Raw genomic sequence first — 20219 nt, forward strand, 5'->3', positions numbered from 1 at the left:
CGGCGCCACCCGGGGCCCTCGCCGACCCCACCCCGGCGGTGCTCCCGCCGCGGTGCTCCCGCCTCTGTCAACCAGGAGGCAGGGCAGAACCCAGAACGGACAGCCTCCCGGGCTCCCGGGCTTCGCTGGTTCTCTAGCTACCTGCCACGGGCTGCAGAGAATCCTCCCTCCCCGAGTGTTTCGGGTGAACTTTCTGGAAGCCGACGCACCGGGCCTGCTGGGCTTCGAGCGCGCGAGGCAGGCAGGCGGAGGCAGCGCCCCGCACGTGCCGCCCCGGTTGCCCTGGCGGCGGGCAGCCGGTGGTTTGTTTCCAAACCTCCGGACCGTACCACCGAGCCCGCGGCCGGGGGGGTGGCGGAGCTCGCGGCGTCCGCCCGGTTGCCCGGGAGGCTGCGCCGCTTCCTGCCGTCACCGGCCCAGCGCCCCTGCCACGGCCTGCCGGATGGTTCGGTCCAGAGGGGCCTCGCGGCGGCCGGCGGCGACGCTGGAGAGGGCGGCCAGCGGCGGTGGAGGAGGTGAGAGAGGCCGGAGGCGGGCTCTCAGGGCCGGGGAGGAGGAAGGGGAAAGCGCAGGCTGCCTCAGTTTACCCCCCTCACCTCTGATGGGCGCCTTGGGGAATCCCCGCGCCGTCCGCACTTCTGGGCCCCCCTCCCCTGGGACGATGATGGGGGGACAGAGGGCTTCACCTGACAGCCACCGCGGGTCCGTCTCCCCATTCAGATATCACCAGCAAGATGCCAGACGTGCAAGACAGCGTGCCCCCGAAGAACTCCGGCGTGGCCGAGGGCGGCTCGCGGGAGTCGAAAAAGGCAGGGTCGCCCCGGAAGGAGAGCAGCGGCCCCCAGGACCCCGCCCCACGTACGTCCCGCCGAGCTGGGGCGGTGGGGGGGCGGCCCCGTCCCCGCGACCCCCGACCCCGCGACCCCCGACCCCGCACCCCGTCCCCGCGCCCCCCGACCCCGTGCCCCCCGACCCCGCACCGCCGTCCCCGCGACCCCCGTCCCCGCGACCCCCGACCCCGCACCCCCGTCCCCGCACCCCCGTCCCCGAGCCCCCTGTCCCCGCGCCCCCCGACCCCGCGACCCCCGACCCCGCGCCCCCCGACCCCGCGACCCCCGACCCCGCGCCCCCCGTCTTCGCGACCCCCGACCCCGCGCCCCCCGACCCCGCGACCCCCGACCCCGCGACCCCCGTCCCCGCGACCCCCGACCCCGCGCCCCCCGTCCTCGCGACCCCCGACCCCGCGCCCCCCGACCCCGCGACCCGCGACCCCCGTCCCCGCGACCCCCGTCCCCGCGCCCCCCGTCCCCGCGCCCCCCGTCCCCGCGCCCCCGTCCCCGCGACCCCCGACCCCGCACCCCCGACCCCGCACCCCCGTCCCCGAGCCCCCTGTCCCCGCGCCCCCCGACCCCGCGACCCCCGACCCCGCGACCCCCGACCCCGCGCCCCCCGTCCCCGCGCCCCCCGACCCCGCGCCCCCCGTCCCCGCGACCCCCGACCCCGCACCCCCGACCCCGCGCCCCCGTCCCCGAGCCCCCTGTCCCCGCTCCCCCCGACCCCGCGACCCCCGACCCCGCGACCCCCGTCCCCGCACCCCCGTCCCCGAGCCCCCCGTCCCCGCGCCCCCCGACCCCGCGACCCCCGACCCCGCGACCCCCGTCCCCGCGCCCCCCGTCCCCGCGCCCCCCGTCCCCGCGCCCCCCGACCCCGCGCCCCCCGTCCCCGCGCCCCTCGTCCCGGCGCCCCTCGTCCCGGCGACCCTGGCCCCGCGACCCCGTCCCCGTCCCCGCGCCCCCCGACCCCGCGCCCCCCGACCCCGCGACCCCCGTCCCCGCGACCCCGTCCCCGCACCCCCCGTCCCCGCGCCCCCGTCCCCGCGCCCCTCGTCCCGGCGACCCCGGCCCCGCGACCCCGTCCCCGTCCCCGCGACCCCCGTCCCCGCGGCCCCGGTCCCCGCGCCCCTCGTCCCCGCGCCCCCGTCCCCGCGCCCCTCGTCCCCGCGCTCCCTGTCCCCGCGCCTCCCGCGCCCCTCGTCCCCGCGCCCCCGTCCCCGCGCCCCCGTCCCCGCGCCCCGGCCCTCCCCAGGCCGCCTTCCGGTCCAGCCCCGCGCGGTGGCACACGTCGGGTCTTTGGGGGACTCGGGTGTGGCACTGGCGGGAGGCCCAACCTCCCGAGCCTCACGCCGCGGTCCTCCAAGGATGCCCGGGGTTCTGGCGAAGTCTTCCAGCGGGATGTCTACGAGCCGCCGCCCCAGCCCGGTTCCCGACCGCACGGGGTCGCTGCTGGATAAGAAAAGGGCGCCCAAGAGGGGCGGGGCCGGGGCCTGTCAACCCCTAGGAGTTTGGGGTGGACACATTTGTAAAATACGAAGATAATAAGCACTTAATTTTGTGCCCCACTTCACTGTTTCGAAAGTTTCAGTCATTATGTCTAAGAAAAAGGTCATTGTCATATGTCACCTTTCCCGTAATACCTTTCCCTTTTTACATTTTGTCTTTTTTTTTTTTTTTTTTTTGCCAGTCCTGGGCTTGAGCTCAGGGCCTGAGCACTGACCTTGGACTTTCTCAAGGCTAGAGCTCTACCACTTGAGCCTCAGCACCACTTCTGGCTTTTTTCTATGTATGTGGTTCCAAGGAATCGAACCCAGGTCTTCGTGCATGCTAGGCAAGCACTCTACCACTAGGCCAAACTCCCGGCCGTCATTGTCCTTTTTTACTGTAGAAAATTTACACATTTATAAAAGCAATGGGACAAACCCTACCAATCCACCCCTAGCTTTACTAGGTAGCCGTAGCCGTTTGTGGCCTACCTATTTCTCCTTCACATTTTGAAACCAAATTTTCTGTGGGAAAAAATGAAGAGTAAAAACTCCCAAGAGTAAAAACTATGGTAAGTCGTGTATAATCAGTCATTTTATATGATGAGTACTCATTAGAACTGCTCGATTCATCTAGCACTTGACCATGTTTCCAGCTCTCATAGTCTTCACTAAAAAACAACAACAAAAAAAACTAGAACCATGACAGCTGAGTGCTGTTGCTGGTCTGTGGCAACATTTAGGGAAATATAATTACAAAGATACTGTAAAAGGGGCTGAGAGTTTGGCCTAGTGGTAGAGGGCTTGCCTAACATGCACAAAGACCCAGGTTCGATTCCTTGGTACCAAATACATAGGAAAAGCTGGAAGTGGTGCTGTGGCTCAAGTGGTAGAGCTCTAGCCTTGAGAAAGCCCAAGGACAGTGCTCAGGCCCTGAGTTCAAGCCCCAGGACTGGCCAAAAAAAAAAAAAAAGATACTGCAGAAGCCTAACTCTAGTGGCTCATGCCGGTAATCCTAGCTACTCAGGAGACTGAGATCCGAGGATCGCAGTTCATAGCCAGCCCTGGGAGGAAAGACGTTGAGATTATGATCTCCAGTTAACCACCAGAAAACCAGAAGTGCACTGTGGCTCAAGTAGTAAAGTGCTCGCCTTGGGCTGCAGAGCTCAGGGATATGGCCCAGGCCCAGAGTTCAAGTCCCATGAAAGACACACACATAGAAAATTGCGGTGAGCTGTTCTAAAGCTGATTTCCTACAGTTGACTTCAGTTTAAAGGAGTTTTTCTTACTTAGGCAATTTTCCTTTTCCTTTCCCTATGTTAAGCTGTCGTTTATTTTATTTTGAGGCATGGGTGGTGGTAGTAGATTGGAGCCTGCTGTTGCTTGTTCTTACCTGCTTCTTTATATTTGACCAAATAAATCGTTGACAAACTTTGCCAGGAGTTTGGCCTAGTGGTAGAGTGCTTGCCTAGCATGTATGAAGACCGGAGTTCAATTCCTTGCTACCACATACATAGAAAAAAAGCCAGGAGTAGTGCTGTTGCTCAAGTGGTAGAGCTCTAGCCTTGAGAAAACCCAAAGACACTGCCCAAGCCCATGTCCAGGAGGGGCCAAAAAAATGTTGGCAAGTTGTGATCAATTGTTTTTGGAATTTTTGTTAGCTATGAAATTATATAATCTAGGAACTACTGCTTTAGGAAACCAAATGATGCTAATATTTGTAGGAAGAATTTAGCTTTCATGTAGTATCAAAGGCATAGAGGAAAATGGACTCTTAATACCCTGCAGTACTTTTGTGAAAGTCATAAGTTATTTTTTTACCTTCTGTTGTGGTTTTATGTACTGTGTGTGTGTGTGTGCGCGTGTGTGCGCCAGCGCGCGTGTGCGCTGGTCCTGAGACTTGAACTCAAGGCTTGGGCGCTGTCCCTGACCTTTGATAAAAGGTCAAGGCTAACACTGTCACTTGAGCCACAGCGCCACTTCTGGGTTTTTTGGTAGTTAATTGGAGGTAAAAGTCTGCTTCCTGGGCTTTCTTGCCCAGGGTAGCTTTGGACCATGACCGTCAGATATCAGCCTCTGAGTAGCTAGGATGGCAGGCGTCAGCCACCAGTGCTGGTAGCCCAGCTTAGCATGCAGAGCTATAGAGTTCAGAAAGCACAGGTAACTAGTATGGTCCCGAGAGTCAGACACACATTCAGAGCCTGCTTAGATTGACTAAAACAGAAGTTCAGATGTGGTCACACTAAATTTCTTCATGTATAGGTCTGACAGAGTCAGCCACTGAAGTTTCCAAGACGAACAAGGTCGGAACGAATCATGGGGAGGAGAAGACTTTACCTCCGAGCAGGTACTGGCTCCTTTACTCTCTCCATTTTACTCTTCCTGGCATCAGTACCTAGCAGTAAAGGCTTCTCATCAGACTTGAAACATTTTTATGGTGTTAACCATCAAACCCATGGTTTTACATGCTAAGTAAGGTGTTGTTGAACCTCCGTTGCATTTTTATTTAACAGTACAACTAGCATTTGTATTGGAGAAGCCTCTACAGTTTAACCAGAAAAATAGTAAGTTGTAATTATTAGGATCAAGAGTTTCTAGAAGCCGATATTATTTTACCAATGAAATGTTGGAATAAATATAGTGCTATTAGATTTTCTTTGATAGACTTAGAGGAAGTAGCTTGGCATTTAAAAACGCTCTGGTTTGGTCTGGGCACTATAGCACAAGTTTCTTTCTAATCCTAGTGTTTGGGAGGCAAAAAAAAAAAATCAGGGCATTAAAGTTCCGAGGCCAGCCTGAGCAAAAAGACATTTTTGAGACTACATTTTAACCAGTGGCTGGACATGGCAGGAAACACCTGCTAACCTGGCTGCAGGGCAAGCGCAATGGCACACACCTGTCCCCCCGCCCCCAGTGACAGGCAGGATTTTGGGCTAGGCTGGCCAAACAACACAAAAAGGGGCTGAAGGCTTTGAGTGCAATGCCCTATACCATCTACATTTCCAGGACATTAGCACATTTCATATTTCACATTTCAGATAAGGAATACTCAGTTTCTGTTGTGAGAGAAGAAATGCACACCTCAAAGGCAAAGACAGAGAATTCAAGTGCTTCCAAGAGAGTGTGATACAAAATAGTAGAAATTCACTACAGGATTTTACAAGGACATGTGTGAATGTAGGAGAAAATCCAGAAGCCTGTATAATATAGCCCAGTAACTGAGTGCCAGGAAAGTTGAATATTGGTGACCAATTTCACTAGATCGCTAGGTGACTTGGAAATTTCATAAGTAGATTAGGGTAAAGAGCATTAGCCAACAGGACCAACAAAGCATTTGTATCTTCTAGGGTATAGTATTCAGATTTATTGATTGATTGATTGATTGATTGCCAGTCCTGGGGCTTGAACTGAAGGTCTGGGCACTGTCCCTGAGCTGCTTTTGCTAGGTAGCCACAGCACCTACTTCTGGCTTTTGGAGATGAGTCTCACGACTTTCTTGCCTGGACTGGCTTTCAGCCATGATCCTCAGATCTCAGCCTCCTGAGTAGCTAGGATTACAGGTGTGAGCCACCAGTGCCCAGCTTAGTATACAGAGCGTTTGATATTAAAGATCACTTTATTTTCCCTCTTGAACCTTGGGTCTCTCGGTGGGGAGGAGGTAAAAGCCCACAATGAAGATGCCACAGGGTTACACTGGGCCGTGCTTAAAACAGGGCAGCTTGCTGTCACAATGCCCATGCTGGGACTTTCTGTGGTGGGCAGGGAAGCCAGCATTAAGCAAGCCCATTCCTTTATCAGCCTGTCCTTCCACGTGTCTTGCTCTGTTTGTGTGTCACTTCAGTAGCCTCTAAATAGTTAACTATACCTACTATTAGGTTGGGTTTTGGCTCCGAGGTCTTACTCAATGATTTTGCTGTTTACTATGATTTTTATTTGACTCAGTATAAACTGTGAGGCTTTTTCTTACCTAAGAATGCAAAGAAATGAAGTGAATAGAAAGGCAGATTCTGTCCCTACAGTGATATCCAATCACGGAACCCCCTGTCTGCTTCTTTGAAACTGCAGCTTTTGCCAGTGAGCTGCCATATCCCCTGGAAGCTTATGCTCTCTCACAGCAGAAAGTGACCCTTGAGGCCTCAAAGAGCCAGAGATCAGGGAGGAAGTGCAGAAGAGCAAAGTTTCAAATGTGAAGAAACTTGCTTCTGATCTTGGGGCTGCCCAGAGGGTGAGGGGGCCTTGCTAATGCCTCAAGGGAGGGCACAGTGGCTAGGAATCTCTTTGGGCAGGTATTGGGCTGCAGGCTGACATGATAAAGGGACCAGCACATCTGTCCAACTGTATCAATATTCTCTTTCATATCTGGGAGTAGACTTCTAACTAACATGGAAAACAAAAGATTTCTCTATCAGATTTAAAACTGTTTGAGATGTTTTAATAATGCAGTTACTTTCAGAATATGTAATTTCATTACAGCTTAGGAGAGAAGGGTAAAAATTCTGAATATATGCCAGACTTCTAAACCAAAAATATGTCTACAAGTGACACAAGATATTCATATAATTTTTACCTAAGACCAAAACTAACAAGGGCTGAGCACAACTCAAGTGATAGAGGGCCTGCCTGGCAAGTGTGAGGCCCAGACCCGCCTCAAGAAAAAGCAAAACATAAAGGAAAAAAACCCTAACAAAATATCTTATGGCTTTAACCAAGGTCTTCAGAAGAGCTTGACGCAAAAGATGCAGCCTTTTCAAGACTCAGACCACTCGTAAAGATAGGCAAAAAGAAAGAAGAGCTTAGACAACGCAACCGTCGGTATGATGCTGCAAATGGGGCGCAACTCACATTTCTGTCTGGCCATTTTCTTGAGGTTCCCAGCCTATTGGTTGGCCCCTTCACTGACAGGCCCCACAGGCGAACAAGGCAACCTAGAAAAACACAGCTGTTCATAGCAATGAATCACTAACCAGTGGGCACCCCTACTGCTAAGTCATTCACATTCAAAACAGATGTTTTACAGATGTTCTGAGCTTGTAACCAGAGTCCCAGGCCAGGGGCCCAACTCTGGAGATTCCAACATGGCAGGTCCAGACACTCACCCTGGTAGGCCATCTAGAGAGATGAGCGGTGTGGTAAGGGCCAGGGAAAGGAGATCTGGGAGCATTTCAGCTCATCTTTGGGATACTGACATGAGCTTAGGATGTAAGTAGAGGAAAACTGGGGCAGGGCACAAGGTATGCATAATCAAGCAGTCCTGGAGAAGTTACTATCTCTGCCACTATTGCAGGGGACGTACAGTACCCAGGCACAGCCTCACCATCCGGGCCGTTGTCCTGTGAGATGCTTCTGCTCTCTATATGTAGTTTTGGTTCCTTGTCATAAAGATGTTATCAGTCTTGTTCTTGGAGTCCTGAGTAAGGGCAGAGGAAAAGAGATAAGCCAAATGGAGGAATGGATGCCTAGATTTTATTCTTCTTTAGTGACCTGCTTGTGGGCCCAAGTGAAGAGTTGGTGCTTTGTGGCAAAAGCAGTTTTAAGTGCCTGTTACAAGCTCAAAGAATTTACTAAGGAAATGGAGGTCTGGTCAAAGGAAGGGACATTCAAATGACGGCCCCGTGATTGGCATGATCTGGTATAAAGGGCTAGGGTTCTATTCTAGTCCTCACTTCTGTGTCTCATTTTGTGTTAAGACTATTGATTTCACACAGACCAGCACAAGAACTACTGCTCACATTCTCTCTTGTTCATCATTCTAAAGGGAAACACAGTGGGTTTGCCAGTTTTTTAAACGACACTTTGGCAAACATTCTTTTCTTTGCTGCCTTTTTTTTTGGGTCACTTTTAGCAGAATCCCACCTGCAGGCTTAGAAATGAGCAGACAGAGACTTGTTACTCTGCTGATGGTGCCAAAACTGTAGAGCAATTCAAGCCTGCCCTCTGAAGGTTTGATAGAGTCTGAAAAAATAAACTGACAAAAGACTGATGAACAGAAAAGGCATATAAACCTATTAATATGCAAGCACACAGGACTCATACAAAAAAAAACCCTCAAAGGACCAGATCATTGAACACTAAATGTCTCCACGTAGGGGAGGCAGGTGGGTGAGTATAAGTAGATGTGAAGGAAAGATAATTTATGTATTTTTGAAGTTCGTGGGGCTTGAACTCAGGGAGGGCCTGGGCACTGTCCCTGAGCTCTTCAGCTTAAGGCTAGTACTCTTCCACTTTTTTGGGGGGGATTGGTCATGGGGCTTGAACTCTGGGCCTGGGCACTGTCTCTGAGCTCTTCAGCCACAGTGCCATTTCCAGTTTTCTAGTGATTAATTGGAGAGAAGAGTCTCACAGACTTTAGTGCCCAAACTGGCTTTGAACCTCGATCCTCAGATCTCAGCCTCCTGAGTAGCTAGGATTACAAGTGTGAGCCACAGTGCTACTTTTGGTTTTTGAATGGGTAATTGGAGATGAGTCTCATGGAGACTTTTCCGCCTAGGCTGGCTTTGATCTGCAGTCCTCAGATCTCAGCTCCTGAGTGGTACAATGACAGGTGTGAACTACCAGCGCCCAGCTGTAATAGGCTTGTTTTGTTTTTTTTTAATTTCAGTGATGATATAAACATCTTTTTTTTGCATTTTTTATTGTAATTAGTAAAAGGGTTACATGATATTTGCCAGATAGAAGGTGCATTAATTCACATACATTGGTACCCTTTCACATGTCTTGATCCCCATTTCCCTCCCCCCCCCCACAGCCCCCATGTTTTTTTTTTTAAGGGTAGCTTCAGATTTATAGAAAAATGATTGGAGGGCTGGGAGTTTTGCCTAGTGGTTAAAGTGCTTGCCTAGCATGCACGAAGACCCGGGTTCGATTTCTTGGTACCACATACATACAAAAAAAAAGCTGGAAGTGGTGCTGAGGCTCAAGTGGTAGAGCTCTAGCCTTGAGAAAGTCCAAGGACAGTGCTCAGGCCCTGAGCTCAAGCCCAGGACTGGCAAAAAAAAAAAAAAAAGAAAAATGATTGGAAAGTAAGTTCCCATAAGCTCCTTCCCCATCCCCCATGCATCCTCCTCCCTGTGGTTTACTCTTACCTTCTAGGGGCACATTTGTTCAAACTGATTAAATGATAACAAGTTCATAGGTGATATTCGGGTTAACTTTCGCATGATTCTTTCTGAGTTTAAGGTGATGCATATCCACTGCTCGTGTAATGCATGGTGATTCCACTGCTCTGGAAATCCACTGTGCTCCATCTTTTCATCCCTCTGTCAACCGCAGGTCCTTGCAACTAATAATCATTTTACTGACCCCGTAGTTTTGCCTTTTTGGAGTGTCATACTGTTGGACACATACTGCAGCCTTTTCAGATTAGCTTCTTTTTCTGTAACAATGTGTGTTTAATGTTCCCCCCCTTTTTTGGCGTCAGTCCTGAGGTTTGAACTCAGGGCCTGGGCACTGTCACTGAGCCTCTCTGTGCTCAAGGCATAGAGCTCTACCATCTGAGCCATAGCTCCACTTCCAGCTTTCTCTGAGTAGTTTATTGGAGATAAGAGTCTCATTGTCTTTCTTGTCTGGGCTGGTTTTGAAGTGAAGTCCTTCTATCCGGCCTCTTGTGTAGCGAAGATTACAGGCATGAGCCGCCAGCGCCCAGCCCCCCTCATATTCTGTAATAATTCAACAGCTGATTTTTTTCCTACCAAATAATACTCCAGTATGGATATACCAAGTTGTTTATCCATTTGCCACTCAGAGGACATATTGATGATTTTCAGACTTTAGCAATTATGAACAGACATAGGTCTTCAGGTCACCTAGACAAATACCAAGGTGTACTGCTGACCCGACTGTGAGGTTATGTTTACTTCTATGAGGAGCCCCCAAGCTGCCTTCCAATGCCGCTGCATCCCACAGGCAGTGAACAAACCTCCCCAGCATCTGATGCCCTCAGTGTCTTGGTTTTGGCCATTTCAATAAGATTTAAGGGGCTGTCCTTATTTTAATAAGCAATTCTGATGCTGTTACATATCTTCCTTGTTGAGATGCCTTTTAAGTGCTTAGACCCATATTTTCAATTTCTTACTGTTGAGTTTTAAGATTTCTTTGCATATTTTGGGTGCATATCCTTCAGTAAAGATCGTCTCCCTGTCCATGATCTGTCTTTTTTCTCCCTTTTAACAGTGTCTGTTACAGATCAAAAGTTTTTTTCATTTTAATGAAGTCCAATTTAACAGTTTATAAGGATTGTCCTTTCAGGGTTGTTTTTAAATAGTATTTGAAAAACACAAGATTGCTTAGATTTTTCTCCTGGTATCATTTTTGGGTTTTAGGAGTTTATGTTTCACTGTTATATCTGTGACCTATTTTGAGTTAACTCATATGTTGAAATTCATTTATCACGTGTGGATATGTACTTGTTCCAACACCATCTGTTGGGAAGATTCTTCTGAACTGAGTTGTCTTTACATTTGTATTTTTAAGGAAAACAACAGCAGAAGACTGATTTTCTGGCTAGATGACAATGATACTAAGACTGGGAGTGTAGGATACGTAGGTATGAGAAGGGAAGACAGTGAATTCATTTAGGATTCGGCTGATCTGGAAATACCTCTGACATTCAGGTGTTATCAAAGAAGAAACACCTTTTCCTAGCTCTTAGGAGTGTGAGCAAATGAAACATCACTGAGTTCAGTGCCACATCTATTCAGCAAGATGGTCCTTTGTCTAGATGATAGTCCATGCTGAATGAAGCTCAGCCCACTTTACTCCGCGTTCGTCCTGCTGCATGGGAAGCCTCTCCTGGGACCGAGAAGCCCCCAGAGAGACTTGGCTGGCGCCCTCTTGACATCCACTTCTAACTTTAGCTTGTTCGACGCTGCTGTAGTTCAGTTTCTAGCATTTTGTCAGCATGATTATTTTTTTTCTATATCAAATGCTGTTTGGGGCTTAGAAGAATAGGACCCCATAACAATTTGGGGGTAGAGAAAATAACAGGCGTGTTTAATTCTTTTTCAGTCTGGAAGGTAAGGTCAAGGAGACAATGCCCAATGACTTTTGGGACCATCTTAAAGAGCAGCTGTCTGCAACTCCTCCTGACTTCAGTTGTGCCCTTGAACTTCTGAAAGAAATTCGAGAGGTGAGTGACCCCCTGCCACTTATAGATGTAAAGCATCTGCACATCCTCAGCAAATCCTACAATAATTTGAAGAGGGAAGATTAAACATACAATTATTATAGCAGGAAACTGGGGAGGACTTTCCTAATAAGGAAAAAAAAATCTCTAAGGAAACGTGGATAGATGGGAAGGGGTACGTACCCACTGTACTTTGGGGGCTGAGGGAAAACACCCGCCATCATGAGTGAGCACTGTGCCAGGGAAGGACTGTCCGTGAGCTACTGACCACTGCCCATCGCAGAAGCAGCACTGAAGAAGCTCACTGCAGGAGCTGGACTCTAGTGAAGCCACAAGGACTGCAGGCATGTGCTAGTAAACACACAGGAGCCAGCAAGAAGAGCTCTAGCCCTTTCCAGTGTTCTCGTACTGGTGACTCACAGCCATCCCTACAGTGTGTATAGTCCTAACCCCGTGAGTCTGGACAAGACCTGCCATTTGTACCAGTACAACAGACCAGACATGATGAGGCGTTACTCCCATAATGACACTTCCTTATCAAAAACCATCAAAAAGAAGCCACAAGCCACATAAATACCTCTGTTTCTACCTAGTAATATAGCTATGTGCCTCCTAAGTTCTCATTCTTCTCCAGACCGAGGAAACCCACTGTCTACATGGTGACTGTCCCCTCATTCAGTGTCAGCTCCACTGGAGAACCTCTTACCCACAGGCTGAAATATAAAGTCTATTTCCAACAATTTGTGTATGAAATGAGAAGAGGAAGAGCTAAATGGTTAATGTATAATAAATATAGTAAAAATAATTTATACTTTTTTTTCTTTAATTGGTCTTAAAGCTCTAGATTAATATCTGTGATTCCCTTCTTCCTCTGTTCATTCCATATTTCTCTTGTCGTTCGTACAAACTCAACTGGATGAGCTACTCAGGAGGCTGAGATCTGAGGATCACAGTTCAAAGCTAGCCTGGGCAGGAAAGTCTGTGGGACTCTTTTTTTTTTTTTTTTGCCAGTCCTGGGGCTTGAACTCAGGGGGCCTGAGTACTGGCCTTGGGCATTCCTCAAGGCTAGCACTCTGCCACTTGAGCCACAGCACCACTTGCAGCTTTTCTATGTATGTGGTACTGAGGATTGAACCCAGGTCTTCATGCATGCTAGGCAAGCACTCTACCACTAGGCCAAACTCCCAGCCTGTGTGGGGCTCATCTCTAATTAGCCATCAAAAAGCCTGGTGTGGAGCTATAGCTCAAGTGGTAGGGTGATAGCCTTGAGCAAAATTAGGATTTTGACCCACTTTGAATTATTTTATATGATTTTAAGGTAAAAATGCAACTTCATTCTTTTGTAGTTGTATTTTCAGTTTTTTAACCCTGTTCCTTTCTCCCTCCATTAAGTCATCTTGGCTGCTTTTTTTCCCCCCCAGTCCTTGGGCTTTCCTCAAGGCTAGCGCTCTGCCACTTGAACCACAGCACCACTTCCAGCTTTTTCTGTGTATGTGGTTCCGGGGAATTGAACCCAGGACTTCATGCATGCTAGGCGAGCATGCTACCACTAGGTCACACTCCTGGCCTTTGGCTTTGTTATTGAAAAAAATCATTTGACAAAATCCAAGCTTTATTTCTCAGCCCTCTGGTTCTATTCGCTTCTGTATCCTTTATCGGTATCAGTAAATGCTTGATTGCTTATAGGTCTTTTATATTAGATGACAGATTGCTACTTATCCAATCTTATCTTGCTGGCTATGTATATTAAATACTGCTTAACGAGAAGCTCAGGTTATATAATCCCTTGAATGAGGTGTTTACTTTCTACAAGCTCTGTTTATTAAGAAATCAGAAGCTGTTTTTGCAGCATCTTTTGAAAATCGTAGAGGTCTATGCTATGATTGCCTTATTGGTGCTTTTCACTGTGTGTGCAGCCTCCATGACTATGGGCACATCTCATGTCACTGCGTCCGCTAGGTCACAAAGCCCGCATGGTAGAATGGCCTGCACTGCATCTCAAGTTGCTGCAGAGAGCTCTAGTACTCACTTCTAATCAGCAACTTTATTCTAAGCAAGAGTGGGTGAGAGTAGCAAGCTCATCTTTGGTGTCAGTTAGCTGAAAAATGCAAAAGGCCTATGGGATATTGTGCCATTTGTTCAAGGTAGGTGGCATAAGGAGTAATGGCCTGTCTTTCATCTTGGGAGTGTTGTTCCCTTGACATGCTCCAGACCACTGACGTTCTAGAAAGCACTAGGGGCAGGCCTCTGAGGTTCTGTGGAGCTCATCGGCTCACTTGGTTCGCGTATCTTTTTATGGCATCTACACTACTGCCTGTTGCTCACCAGAGGCCACTATTGGCCTCCAACCTCACGCGTTCTTCTTACCAATGACTCCAACTTGTCAGTCATAGTACAAGCTAGAGACAGAAACCACACAGGTTTTTTTTGTTGTTGTTCATTATTGTTGTTGTTGTTGTTATTGTTGTTTTCTCCCAGTACTGGGGCTTGAACTCTGGGCCTGGGCACTGTCTTTAGACACATTTTGCTCAAGGCTAGTGCTCTGCCACTTGAGCCACAGTGCCACTTCCGGCTTTTTTCTGTGTAGGTGGTATCAAGGAATCGAACCCAGGGCTTCGTGCATGCTAGGCAAGCACTCTACCACTAGGCCACACTCCCAGCTCCCACACAGCACAGTAAATTGAACAAAGGAAAGCTTCCATGACATGGAAACTTGCTGATCGTACCCACAGAGCCAGGGAAGAAAGTTCCCTTCTTATGAAGGGACATCCTCTGCAGATGAATGCTAAGGCACTGTGCTAACCAGCTCGACTGTGAGGGGCCAACACTATTTTTAACAAGTAGTCGCTGACGGAAGAGAGAGAGGTTCTCAACCGATCACTGTTATAGCTTAACAAGTGAAGTAGATATTATAGAGCAACTTTCATTTTATTTAACAGAAAGCTTAAATAATTGTTCTCTTGGCTAGTAGTCTAGTCATACCTTCATTGAGCCTGTCACTGAGCCAGAGTCCTGTTCATCAGGAACCAGGATTATATCTTCTTGGCCAAGTTCATCTTTGTCTTCTGAAGTAAAATGACCTGAAAAATACCTAGCTTTTAAAAGGAAAAGTTTTTTTTTTAATCACTCTCACACACATCTGTTGTACCCTGTACTCGTTTTATCACATTCCTTCATTCTTAAGAATCTCATTCTTTCTAGAAAACAGTATACTATTTTATGCAATTGAGCCTTTTAAACTTTTATTACCATTGGGTCCTAAATACAAGGAAGACTCTTGTGTAGGAAATTTAGGAACCTAGTCTCTGGATCCTTGGAATGTCTTTAGCTAAAAGGCTTGCCTACTAGAGCACATTTGGGCCTCTAAACAGAATGCAATTCCCTTTGTCTTTCCTGGACAGATCTTGTTATCCCTGCTATTACCACGCCAAAACCGCCTAAGAACTGAAATCGAAGAAGCTCTGGACATGAATTTCCTCCAGCAGGAAGCTGAACGTGGAGCTTTGAACGTCTCTTACCTTTCTAAGTACATTCTCAATGTGATGACTTTGCTGTGTGCACCTGTTCGAGATGAAGCAGTGCAGAAACTTGAGAACATTACAGACACTGTTCGGCTCTTGAGGTGTGGAACTTCCCCGGAAACCCACCCAGTCTCCGGTGGGGAAAAGCTGTGTCAGACACTAGATTATAACCATAGTCTCAACTAATTCTTCCCCGCTGTGGACCAGACAATGCTGTGATCCTCTCCCTGGCTTTTTGAGATCTTTGGTTTGTTGTTTTCCTTCTCTTTTTCCAAAGATGAACTTTCCAAAGGGCATTTTGGTTATCCTTAGGGGAAAAAACAAGTTGGTACAAAGAGCCAGGGGAGACATCACCTATTAGTCTGACCTCACAGCGGAGACTGCTGATGTACTGGTGTATTTCCTTGTTTAGGCCAAGGCCACAGTGAGACTCAGTCGATACCGCTGTGCCTCCAGGGTCCTGGGCCACATGTCAGCTTTGTCAGTGCAGGAGCTAGAACTAAGTCAGCCTGGAAACCTCTCCCGCCTAGCCATGACGTAACCACTCCTGGTGTGGGCTTCCCCACCCCACCTTCTCTTCCGTCCAGGGGGATATTCCAAGTTCTGAGCCTGATGAAAATGGACATGGTGAACTACACTATCCAGAGCCTCCAGCCCCAGCCGCAGGAGCACTCCATCCAGTATGAGCGGGCTGTGTTCCAGGAGCTGCTTAAGGAGCAGCCGGGTGCGTATGCTGCGCGGGCCCAAGTGGGGCCGGAAGCGGGTGGGCGGCCGGCCTTGCGCATGTCCTCTTCTAGATCAGAGAGCGGCACGGGTGCTATGTTCAAAATGGACCGTGCAATCTGTGGTGGGGACAGGAAGGAAAAACGAGGAGAGAGCGAGGGGAAGGTGACTGTCACTGTGTCCTTACCTGACTGATGTAACTGTAACCCCTCTGGACACCACCTTTATAATAACAATGAAAAAATCAGTGTGTTAAAATTTAAAAAAAGAATAGAAAGCTTCTTCCTCACGTAAGGAAGTAAGGAGAGGGAGAAGGAAAGATCCTCACCATGTGTTGAGCCAGAGGAGAGGGTGGCCTTGAATTCCTGAAGACACTCACGGATCCTCCCTGTCTAGGCCTCCTCAATCACACCACCAAATGGCTGACCCAGGCGGTGGCTGACCTCACCTCTCCTCCAAGCTGTATTGATGTTTCTGAGTCGGCCAGTGTGGCTGGCCCCTCTCCAAACGAGGCAGCCAGTACCCAGGAGCCTCTCAACCCTGCCATGGTGCTGTCCCAGGGCTTCCTGAACCTCCTGCTCTGGGACCCTGAAAATGAAGAGTTCCCCGAGGTAGGAAGGAGGGAGGATTTGCCTCCCCATGCTTCAGGGCTCCGGTCAGGCCTCTCGACACAGCCTTCTCTTCCCAATCTGCAGACCCTGTTGACAGACAGAACCCGGCTGCAGGAGCTGGAGTGTCAGCTGCACCAGTTAACCATCCTGGCCTCGGTCCTGCTAGTGGCTAGTAGTTTCTCTGGAAGTGTCTTGTTTGGCTCACCCCAGTTTGTGGATAAACTGAAACGCATCACCAAGTCCCTCCTGGAGGAATTTAATTCTGGGTGAGCTGTGCAGATCTTGTTTTTGATTTTAGAATTGAAGTGGTACGCAGCCATTTAGGAAGTTAGCACAAAGTGAATTACTGTTTGCTCTCTACCATAAACCACAGAAAAGCCTTTAAACTACTGACTGCATGTTGGTTTCTTTCCATAAGTGATCTAAAGGCTTGTGACAAGGAAAGATAACTTTCTAAGAGGTAGTTTGCTGCCAATGAGTCATTACTAGCTGGGGGAGGACTGGTGTTCTTATGAACAGGAGGGACGGTCAGTCAATACTATTGACTGAGCATCTAATAAGTGCAGGCCATTTAACAAAGTTAAGAAGAATCAGAGCTGAGGATGTAACTTGGTCCAGCACTTGTCTAGTGTGTGCTGGGCCTTAGGTTTGATCCCTAGGACCTCAGAAGAAAAGAACAGAAAGGCCAGGTTTGTAATTGTGATTGGCCATGAAGCACAAATGACCGTGGAAAACCTTAAAGGACCAAAGAAAACTAAATAGATCCTGGGGCAGAATGAAGCCATTTTCCAGAATTGGCTTATAGTTTATCTTCATTTCTAAGGCACCATGTAAGAGAACAGTGGCTATCCGATGAAGATATCCTCGCTGCCCACTAGGTCCTGCTGCTAGCCGTGGGTCGGGGTAGGGACTCTTCTTTCAGGTGGGCCTAACTTCGGTGTGCAGCTTCTGGAGTATCTGTGCATCTGTCAGGATGACACACTGAGTGCCAGCTTACTCCCTTTCATAATCTAGGCCTGAGGAGGCAATGCAGAGTGTGAGTGAGCAGGTGTCTCAGGAAATCCACCAAAGCCTCAAGACCATGGGTCTTGCTGCCCTGAGTAGTGACAGCACGACGTCTCTGATGGGCCAGCTCCAGAACATCGCCACAAAGGAGAACTGTGTACGAAGCGTCATCGGTGAGTACTGTGCGGGCCAAAACCGTGGGAGGGAGCCCGACCCAGAAAGCTCAGGTTTTAGTGCTCAGGAACCCTGAATCAGAAAGTCACTTTTGGTTCACATGGGGGAATAATCTATGTTTTTGAGGAAGATGCACACTGAGGAATTCATGTCTTCTGAGTGTCAGATACTGTGCAGCCGACCTGACTGCCGTCGGAGACAGCCCCCATGTGGGGAGCCATAGCACTTATCTCCTCCACATTGGAATGGAGACCATGAACTTTGCCAGCTTGCTCCCAGCTTTAGCTTAAGATCCTCCTGTTAGGAAAATCTCAGGAGCTGATGACTGCGTTAACAGTCTTGAATTCTCAGAAATGTACTAGCCCACTAGTTTTTCTTTTCTTTAAGTCTTTGCTTTGTTATTAATAGAGAGTCTCTTTCCCAGGAGTGAGTGTACAGGTTGGTGAATATCTCAGTTTACTTAGAACAGGCGAGTGTGGGGCCAGTGTTTCTCCCTTCTCATTGTCTTTTCCTGCTCGCAGATCAGAGGATCCATTTGTTTCTCAAATGCTGTTTGGTTCTTGGTGTGCAGAGATCTCTGTTAGACCTTCCTGGAGGCCTTACTCTCATTGAAGCAGAACTGGCAGAACTGGGCCAGAAGTTTGTCAACCTCACACATCATAATCAGCAGGTGTTTGGTCCCTACTACACCGACATCTTAAAGAACCTCATCTCCCCAGCCCAGGCTGTGAAAACCAAGGTTGAGTCTCTCTGACAGCACTGGCTCAGAGCTCTGGCACCTTGGATCCAGGAGAAAAACCCATCAGCTTCCTGTTGTAACATTGCCAGTGACCAGTAGAGCGGTAATCCCCCCACCTGCTCCCCACCTCCCCCCCCCAGCCAGAACACCAAGGCTATATGAACAGTTGGCACACACCTACTCCTTAATAAATTTATGAACTGCAAGAAACATCTACTTTCAGTGTGTTGCAGCCGAGCCAGCCCTATACACCAACCTCAGCCAGCTAGGAAACCAACAGGTCCTCTCTGGCCATGTGCACGTAGTTATGACAACCAACACCCAGGTGCAAGAGCTGGGTTTTCAGGATAAAGCATTTCTCTGAGTGCCCTGAGGACTCTGCAGGGCCACTCTGCAAGCCTTTTGCTGTCCAGTTATCTTAGTTAGGAAGCTCATTTCCAGGACTGGATTTGCCTGAGGTTTCAGGTACTACAGAAATGAAGAGTAAGAACCTGAGTGCCTTCTTTGGTGCAAAGTAGTGTGAACCTGCAGGCAGGAGAGAATCAGATGTAAGCAGCCATTCTATTCTGTGGAGACAGGTACAGGGCTCAGTGTTGTTGGGATCTCTCTTAGGGAGAGTCCAGTCAGCCAGCAATAAATAAACGCGCTCAGTTTTGATCTGGTCCTCTTCCCTAGCCCCGTAAGCCTCCCGTTCTCTAGCCTTTCAGTTTAGAGCATCTTGTTCTTCATGATAGGTGACTGCTTGGTGCCAAGGGGCAGCCTCTGTGCTCCCTCCTGCAGCCAGGCCGGGGTGGTGGTGGTGAGTGCTCCTTGTCACTGATAGCAAATGAGGCATGAGAGAAGGACCTGGACTGGACTCTTCTTGGGTTGGGCAGTTCCAACCCAATGTTTTCAGGTTGCCTCAGCAGACGAGTCCAACAGTACCACGGCTTAAACTAGGAAAATGTCTGATGTAGAGCGGGTCCTTTTTTTGTAGAGACTCATTTATATACGTTCTCCAGGCAAAGCAAAGAAAAAGAATGTCCTGTTTTTAGGAGTCATAATGCAATTTAGGAAGAGCGCGAGGAGGGATTTGAGTTCCTTAGGCCCAAGATTTTCTTCTGATATCCATAGATAGGTGACAAAGCTAGGTCAGCAGAATGTGACCAGCACACTAGAGGACATGATCACCGAAATCTTGTAACTAGACAATGGGGCTGGGGAAGCCCAGAGTAGGTGGTATGCTTAATAAACAGGTTTGGCTAGGTGGATCCTCCGATTTGCAATTAATCATCTGAAGTTTTTCGAAGTCCATTTTTGGCAGCTTCAGAGTCTTAGAGGCAAGAGTGTCTCTGTGAAGATGCCTGCCTGGTGGTGCAGACACCACACTGCTAACAGAACCGTGCTTTGTACGTCATAATTAAAATCTGGAGTAATCAACTTACTGGAAATGTTGAGTTGGTTTTTCTTGTGCTTCCACATGGAAAAGGGCAGGCGTTTTATCTAAATAAGCAAAAACAGGGCTACTTCATCCTGCCCTCTGGTATTAGGGTCTTAAACATTTTTTATGCTTATGCTAAATTGCAGTATAACATATATAACCTGAAGTTTGCCACTAGTGATATTTAGTTCATTCACAGCTTGTACCAGCATTGTGACTGTGTGGTTCACAACCTTTCCATTACTGTAGAAGGGACCCCCACAGCACCGGCACCACCAATCTGCTGTCTCAGTGGGTTTTCTTATACTACTCATTTCGTATAAATAGAAATATGTAGCTTTCTATGACTGGCTTCTTTTATTTAGTTTTTAAATTAAGAGACTACAGTTTTACATGAGTATTTATATGGTATAAAGAAAGGGTATGACTTTATTCATTTGCGTGTAGAAATGTTTTCCTAGCACTATTGAGACTGCTCTTTTCCTAATGAATAGTGCTGATGACCTCGTCAGTAAAGTCAGGTAACACAAAACACAAAATCTACCCCCCTGCCCTCCCTCCCGTCCTCTTAAAAAGAAGTCATCAAGA

At 48.9% G+C, this 20219-nt stretch overlaps 1 protein-coding gene and 1 long non-coding RNA gene across 5 annotated transcripts in view; one reads left to right on the plus strand and one right to left on the minus strand.

The window, feature by feature from the left end:
• Positions 1 to 857, minus strand: part of LOC150047795 (uncharacterized) — a 17136-nt gene extending 16279 nt beyond the window's left edge. Inside the window, exon 1 of the long non-coding RNA XR_016539300.1 lies at positions 687 to 857. This is a non-coding gene — a long non-coding RNA (uncharacterized LOC150047795). The remainder of the gene's footprint in view (positions 1 to 686) is intronic.
• Tcp11 (t-complex 11) lies at positions 418 to 18421 on the plus strand. 4 transcript variants are annotated; one of them, XM_090355832.1, is made up of 11 exons: positions 418 to 515; positions 721 to 858; positions 4580 to 4664; positions 7028 to 7129; positions 11321 to 11441; positions 14840 to 15060; positions 15547 to 15683; positions 16079 to 16293; positions 16378 to 16559; positions 17308 to 17471; positions 17994 to 18421. In XM_090355832.1, the coding sequence occupies exons 1-11, from the start codon at positions 443 to 445 to the stop codon at positions 18224 to 18226; spliced, it is 1671 nt and encodes a 556-aa protein (XP_090211958.1). In that variant the 5' UTR covers positions 418 to 442; the 3' UTR covers positions 18227 to 18421. The 4 variants fall into 4 exon arrangements, with proteins under 4 accessions (XP_090211958.1, XP_090211961.1, XP_090211960.1 ...); XM_090355835.1 differs by having other exon boundaries at positions 18044 to 18167; XM_090355834.1 differs by lacking the exon at positions 7028 to 7129.
• The last annotated feature ends 1798 nt before the right edge of the window (positions 18422 to 20219 follow it).

This window comes from Megascapheus bottae, chromosome 22 (genome assembly GCF_031878675.1).
Source record: "Megascapheus bottae isolate mThoBot1 chromosome 22, mThoBot2.hap1, whole genome shotgun sequence".
In the NCBI taxonomy this organism is placed as follows: Eukaryota; Metazoa; Chordata; class Mammalia; order Rodentia; family Geomyidae; genus Megascapheus; species Megascapheus bottae.